At 35.3% G+C, this 7,323-nt stretch overlaps 1 protein-coding gene across 1 annotated transcript; it reads right to left on the minus strand.

The window, feature by feature from the left end:
* Positions 1 to 2,686: 2,686 nt before the first annotated feature.
* LOC107869897 (probable LRR receptor-like serine/threonine-protein kinase At3g47570) lies at positions 2,687 to 6,952 on the minus strand. The gene is made up of 3 exons (XM_047402989.1): positions 5,712 to 6,952; positions 3,399 to 5,390; positions 2,687 to 3,310 (listed from the first exon to the last, which is right to left on the minus strand). Exons 1-3 carry the CDS (start codon positions 6,877 to 6,879, stop codon positions 2,979 to 2,981), a joined length of 3,492 nt encoding a protein of 1,163 aa, XP_047258945.1. The 5' UTR covers positions 6,880 to 6,952; the 3' UTR covers positions 2,687 to 2,978.
* Positions 6,953 to 7,323: the final 371 nt, after the last annotated feature.

The following is a 7,323-nucleotide window of genomic DNA, read 5'->3' on the forward strand; positions in this document are numbered from 1 at the left end:
TTCTATTTTCTTTTTAGGTAATATAAAACTCTATCAATTTTATTTTTATAAAAAATTAAAGGCATAATGCATAAATAAGACCTTTAACTTGACACCAAATTATAACTATACCCTTTAATTTTTTCAGTGTACAAGTAAGCCCAATAACTATAATAAAGCTGAACAAAAAAACACTCTAATTCTGTAACTTACATGCGTGAAACTCAATCGCTCCTGCGTGGATTAGTAATCCACTTAGATGCTGCCACCTAATGAAAAAGACACATTATAACTATGACCTTTAACTTTGCCAGTGCACAAGTAGGCCTTTTAACTATACAAAAGCTGAACCAAAAAATACTTCAATTCTAACTTTGAAGCAGTGATTTTGAGTGTACACAAGCATTTTGCCACGTAGGATTGAAGTGTTTTACTTGTTCAACTTTTGTATAGTTAAAGGGCCTAGTTGTGCACTGATTAAGTTAAAGATTATGATTATAATTTGGGGTCAAGTTAAAGCTCTTATTTATGTATTATGCTAAAATTCAAATATTGGGATTAAACCTATTGAGTTGGTCGGCTCTTGTGGTGCGTTTAGTAGCACTTTCATCAAAATAGAACTACTTCCATAGATAAAATGGATTTTTTTTACTAAATTCATGATTAAAATAAATTCTAGGCATTAAAAATAAATTCACGATTAAAATAAAAATATATAATGTAATTGAATTTTTAACAAAAGAAAAATAAAAAATAAAAAAAATCTGCATTTGTGCGTAGAGTTTGTGCCAAAATGTACCTTTTGAATGTGACATCATGACTACAATTAAATCTAGACAGACTCAAGATAAAATCACTAAAGCAAGAGTGTGTGGAATGTAATTTATGGATTTTTTTTTCCTATTTTTATTATGAGTCATTATCCTAGTTTTAACAAACTTATTTTTCCATAAAAAATATTTTTAAAATTTTTTAACCAATAGAACATGAGAAACTTTTAAAACTAATTATCCGAACAATAATTCTTAGATGACTAGATGCTACAAATTGTTAGAGCTGTCAATACGAGTCGGTTCAGCCCATCTGGGCAGCCCATACAATCTTTGAGTTTAACGGGCTAGGTCGGACTGGCCCATCAAAATGATGGGCCAAAAAATACCAAGTCCACACCATTACTCTATGGGTTGCGGGCCTCACAGGCCAGCCCAGTTTTTTAAAAATAATATTAGAATGTTAATAAACATAAATATTATCAAATAATATTACATAGTGTTAATACTTGTTAATTAAGTCTCCAACACCCCAAAAAATACCTATAATAGCGAAATTAAATTTATTTTGACATGATATCCTTCGAACAAAATAAAAATACCAATAAACAATCAACATAGTTGCATGTATTTGACTTACGGACCGGCCCACGGGCTATCCCAACCTACATTGCTGAAGCCCCACGGGCCACGGGCTTATTCGTTCCGGCCTAAAAAGCTATGTTCTTAAATGGACGGCAAAAACTAAAGACCAACTCCATCAAATTATAGGTCGGGTCGGATTGACCCAACGGGCCTGACCCATATTGACGCTCTACAAATTGTCTTCTAAATATGTTAGGCCTTGGCAACAAATTTGTGCAATTAATGGCAACTTGTCTAAGTTGTCATTATTTTGAATCTTATGACTAATTTAACCTTAACTTTCTAATGAATATTCTTCTCCCACATTTTATTTTCAAACTAGGTACCCTCTCATCTCTAATCCGAATTTCTATCGCATAAGACCCATTAAACGAGAAGCACTTTCTACCAAGATTATTTTAAAATTCAAGGTGCAAAACCAAGATCTTTGATTATAGGGAGAAGAATCATGTTCATCCACAACGACCCTTAACGCTAAGTTTTACTTCCTTTCAGAGATATTTTTATAAATTTTTATTCTTAAATAGTACACAAAATTTCTTTTATTGGCTCATGTCATTTGACTCTTCGGTTACTTGGTAGTTGGTTCCCTGAGTTATATGGTCTAGGCAAGCAAAATACTCCTCGCGCCGCGAGAGCCATGTTGGAGACAAGTATATAGCTTAGTTTGTGTTGATGTCAACAATAATAATGGTAGCACAAAATAAATCCTCTAATCCTCTACTCGTTTTTTTTTTTTTACAATAAGATTTTTTATTTTTTTTTGTGACAAGAAGATAGAAATGGGCAAAGGATGCATTTTTAGACTTGACTTGCCTTTTCCTCGATCTGTAACAATCTTATTATTGTTCTGTAGATACTGATTACTTATATAGTTATCGTATACGCTAAGCTCAATATGCTAAATTGTGCTAAAGAATTAATGTCTAGCTAATGGAGTTTGACGGTTTAAGAACAAAACGATGCAGTTGGAAAGGAGAAGGAGAAAATTCTTGATGATGAATTATGTATGAATCTTGAACTGAATTTGAAAAATGATTTTTACTTTTTATCGCACTGAATTAATTTCGCACAGACTCTGATTACTAATAATGTTCCTCGCAGCACTAGTGCTAAATGGTCCATCTTTCACAACATAATTGGTATATTTCTAATTAGCACTATTGGGACTGCATGTATTGTCGCTCACACCGTAACCTGTACCAAGAGCGCTCGGATAGCTTTCAAAAGCAAACTGTGAGACATTACTCGAACAAAAGGTGGCAAGTCAACCAAGTCTTGCGTGCTTTATTTTTTAAGGCAAAAGGTCCTCTTTTACAAAACTTTTGTTAAAGTCACTAAAAACATAACCTTAGTTTGCTTAATTCATAATATTTACTAATAAAATACTTCCCCTAATATGAAATTTCGGCGCGATTCTCTGGCCTTTAAAATTTTTGATGGTTTGAACAGACCATAAATGTTTGGGTCATATCAATACTAATACCACCAAATCAAACAAGTCTTTTACATCCCAATCAGAGTTGTAAATATGGAACAGATTCCAAAGACATGTGATTGGAACAACAGATTCCAAAACCATGTTCAATATGCAAGAAGAAGTTGAATCTTGATCTGCAGCATCCCTACAACATCTTTCATGTTTGTCCTTCTTGCCGGAGATTCAGCACAACAATCTAATGCAACTTCCATGATTGAAGCCACAACATCTAGCTCCTTCTGATTACCCTGTGGTGTTACCAAGTTGGAATCTACGACGTCCATTACTGCTCCAAGAAGTGAATAACTCGCCCATTGCTTCAAGCTAAGATCTCCCTCAAACTCATTAGGCTTTCTCCTAGTAAACGTTTCCAGCAACAAGACCCCATAACTGTAGATACCACACTTTGTAGACACTAGTCCATCCAGTCCATACTCTACAGTCAAACAATTCATTTAAAGATGCAATATGCTTTCTAGGTGGGAAAAAAAGAAAGGAGTAATCAGCAAAACTAAGAGACGTACCTGGCGCAATATACCCCAATGTTGCTAAGGTTTTAATGTAAAAATCACACTGATCTTCACCAAGCAGTTTTGAAATGCCAAAGTCGCTGAGGTGGGCAACCATATCTTCATCCAGCAAGACGTTACTAGGCTTCAGATCACAGTGGATTACAGTCGATGAGCACCCATGGTGAAGATATTCCAACACACACGCCACATCTATCATTATGCTTAGCCTCTGCCTGATGTCTAAGAAGTAGTTGTGCGAATACAAATGCTTCTCAAGACTTCCATTAGACATAGACTCGAGCACTAAAGCCTTAAAATCAAGATTGGAACAACTAGTAATGACTTTCACGAGATTCCTATGGCGAAGGTTCCGTAAAACTTCACATTCTGTATCGAAACTCTTGAATCCCGCATCCAGTTGCAGACTGAACACTTTAACTGCAATGACAGCTCCACTTCTGAGAACGCCTTTGTAAACAGTGCCAAAACTTCCCGAACCAATCAGATTACACTCACTAAGCTCATCAGTTGCTTGGAGCAATGCATAGTATGAAATTCTTTCTCTTGTTATGGTGGACAATGAATCATCTTGTTGAGGAACTCTTTTACCTTGCCTATACCTTATCCATACGAACACAAAAGAGATGGGAACAAATAGAAGTGCAAGTCCTAGCAGAAGAAATAGAACAAGCAATTTTTTCCTATTTGATTTGTGCTTTGCTGAAGTGGGGCATGGTGGGACACTAAATCTTGAAGAACCGCACAATGCTTCATTGTAGATGAAAAAACCACTCGAGAGGTTCCTGAAAGGACCTCCCGAGGGTATTTCACCATACAATTTGTTGACAGAAATATTGAAATACTTCAAGTTTTGAAGTTTCTCCAAAGACTTAGGAATGTTTCCGGATATATTATTATGAGAAAGGTCTAGGAATTCCAAACCTATCATGTTGCTCATTGAGTCAGGTATAGGTCCTTGCAACTTGTTATGTCTCAAAGAAAGGTACGCCAAATTTTGTAAGCCTCCAATTTCTCTAGGAATTTCATTTGAGAATTGATTCATCGACAGATCCATCTGGGTCGCAGCCTTTAGATTTCCAATTTCTGGAGGTAAAGAACCTACCATCTTGTTTGACGATAAGTGAAGAACCACTAGATCTTGAAGTTTCCCTATGCTTAGTGGTATATTGGAACTCAATTTATTGGAGCCCACATGTATCTCCCTAAGGGAAGTAATATTCCCTAAACAATTAGGAAGAGACCCTGAAAGTTGATTTTGACTGAAGTAAATAGCACCCAAACGCTGCAATTTACAAAAATTATCTCCAATAGTTCCTGTTAATTTGTTGTTAGTCAACACGAAGCGCTGAAGGCTTCTCAACTTGCCAATTGATGTTGGAATCGATTCGACCAAGTTATTTCCAGAAAGATCAAGGTCTAATAAGCTGCTTAAGTTCCCAACTTCAATTGGAATTCGCCCTCTGATTTTGCAACTGCTGGCGTAAAATTTCATTAGAGACTTAGAAAAGTTCCCTACAGAGACTGGAAGTATGCCATTTAGTGGGTTAAGATATAGAGAAAGATACTCTAAATTTCTACAATTGGTTAAGGAAGTCAGGAAGCTTAATGATGAATCGCTGGTTAAATTGTTTTCCCCTAGATTTAGTAATTGTAGATGAGTCAAATATCCAAGAGAATTGGGAATCAAGCCTGTGAGTTTGTTGTAAGAAAGCTCTAGAATAGTAAGTTTTGAACAATTTGATATGGAATGAGGAATAGTCCCAACTAGATTGGTTAAGTTGCCCAGATAAAGCACTTCAATGTTGGGTAACATAGAACCTATATTTGGTGGGAGGCTTCCTGATAGATCGTTATCTGTAAGACCAAGTATTCTCAGCCCCGATATGTTGAAGGTCTCCATATCAAGTGAACCACTAAAATTATTGGTCGAAAGATCAAGTTCCTCCAACTCAATGAGATTGCTTATCTCTTTGGGTATTTCACCTGGAAACACATAGTGGATTACTAGTGAGTTTAAAAAGTTGGTTCAATCTAGTAAACCTAATTTGTCTAAGATATAAGAATTGCGTCTTATTTAAGTTGTCAATCTCTCGTGGTAAGAATCCACTAAGATTTTGAACAGAAATATATATGGAAGATAAATATATTTGAACAGAGCCATTAAGCTCGCTTTTCTCCATGCCTAATACCACCAAACTTAGATACCTCAATTATTCAATAACTGAAATTATTCCTGCTATTACTGTGTAATAAGATAAAATTCCGAAGCAATTAGGTACAAGCATTCATAAGATAAAAGCATACCCGTGAAATGGTTACTTCCGAGATACAAAAACTGCAAGGTACTCAATCTTCCAATTTCACTATGTATTGGTCCATCAAACTCATTGCCCGTTAAAGACAAAAGTTGAAGTTGTGAACAATTTGCTAAGCTTGTAGGCATATGACCGTGAAGCTTGTTATAAGACAGATAAAGCCCTTCGAGTATTGGGACACCATTGCATAAACCATTGGGAAGACTTCCTGATAAGCTATTGCCAGTAAATGCAATGACTTCGATCCTAGAAATATTGAAAATTGTGAATGGTATAGAACTCATAAGTTGATTATATTGTATGGATAGCACTTTCATGTTGTGAAGATTGCCGATCCCTTCTGGAATGTTTCCTTGAAGTGAATTATAAGATATATCTAAAGTCTCCAACCTTGAGGCATTCAAGAGCAACAGAGGAATAGAGCCTATGAGATTGTTACCCCTCAATTTTAATACTCTAAGGTTTAAAAGACTTCCAATCACTTTTGGTATTTGGCCCTCTATGTAATTGAAATTCAGATTCAAAGTCTCAAGTGTGGAAATATTAGAAAATGAACAAGGGATGGAACCAGTGAAACTATTATTCGTAAGACTTAAAAATTGAAGTTGGTGTAAAATTCCAAACCAAGAAGGAACCTTCCCACTGAAGTTGTTGAAACTTAAATCAAGAAACTTGAGCCGACGCAAGCGTGTAATTTCTTGAGGCAAATTTCCCTGGAAATTGTTGCTTTCCAAGTCAAGAGAAACAAGAAATGTGAGGTTTCCGAATTCATGGGGAATCCTGCCTGTAAGAGCCATGTTAGAAAGATTCATGGAATTCACCCGTTGGTGACGAGAATCACAAGTGACTCCAACCCAATGACAAACAGAAACAGTGGGAGACCAGTTTTCATCGAAGAAGTGAGAGGGGTCTGAAATGATTTGAGATCTTAAGGATAGAAGAGCCAATTGATCAGTGGTAATGTTGGTTAGGGTCATGGCCGAACTAGCCAGAACATTGTGAAGCAGCAAGAATACTATTAAGAGAAAAGAACTGAAGGCTTTCTCCATTAGTGCAAAAATTAGTAGGAAAATGGTATGGCTTATAACCTGTGGTTTTGAGATTTTAAATAGCAATAAAATCTCTTCATGATTTTGAAAAAAATTACTTTTCTTCATTCATTCGGTCATATTCAATGGCGGAGTTAAAATTTTCATTTAAGAATTTCAAAATATAAAGAAGTAAATTCACGAATATGTAATATATAAATTAAAAAATATATTTTTACCTAGCTACTAAATGTATTTTTTTAACGAACATATGGCTCCCCCACTGGTCATATCAATTCTAATTTCACCAAGTCCTGCACGTTTCAATTAGAATCGTAAATATGGTTCATAAATTTCTCTAATCAGACAAAGACTTGTGCAAGTCAATCAAATCTTGCTTTATTTTCTCTAGAACTGTGTGGTGCAAAAATGGTATGCCATGTTCCTCAAATAATTTAATTTTACTAACTTATATTATACGCTTGACAGTTTTTCTTACATGATTAAGATAGTTTAGGGAGAAAGTTTTGAAATATACCTAAACTTTGGCGAAATTTGTTGTAACACGTTTTA

The sequence above is a fragment of the Capsicum annuum genome, unplaced genomic scaffold (genome assembly GCF_002878395.1).
Source record: "Capsicum annuum cultivar UCD-10X-F1 unplaced genomic scaffold, UCD10Xv1.1 ctg3188, whole genome shotgun sequence".
Taxonomy (NCBI): domain Eukaryota; kingdom Viridiplantae; phylum Streptophyta; class Magnoliopsida; order Solanales; family Solanaceae; genus Capsicum; species Capsicum annuum.

Excerpts from the sequence above, each read along its gene's own strand:
- LOC107869897 (XM_047402989.1), bottom strand. The coding sequence starts at position 6,879 with ATGAAGAAAAGTAATTTTTTTCAAAATCATGAAGAGATTTTATTGCTA. Across the intron at positions 5,391-5,711 it reads CGGAAGTAACCATTTCACGG|GTGAAATACCCAAAGAGATA; the intron begins GTATGCTTTTAT and ends ATGTGTTTCCAG. Across the intron at positions 3,311-3,398 it reads ATTGGGGTATATTGCGCCAG|AGTATGGACTGGATGGACTA; the intron begins GTACGTCTCTTA and ends GTTTGACTGTAG.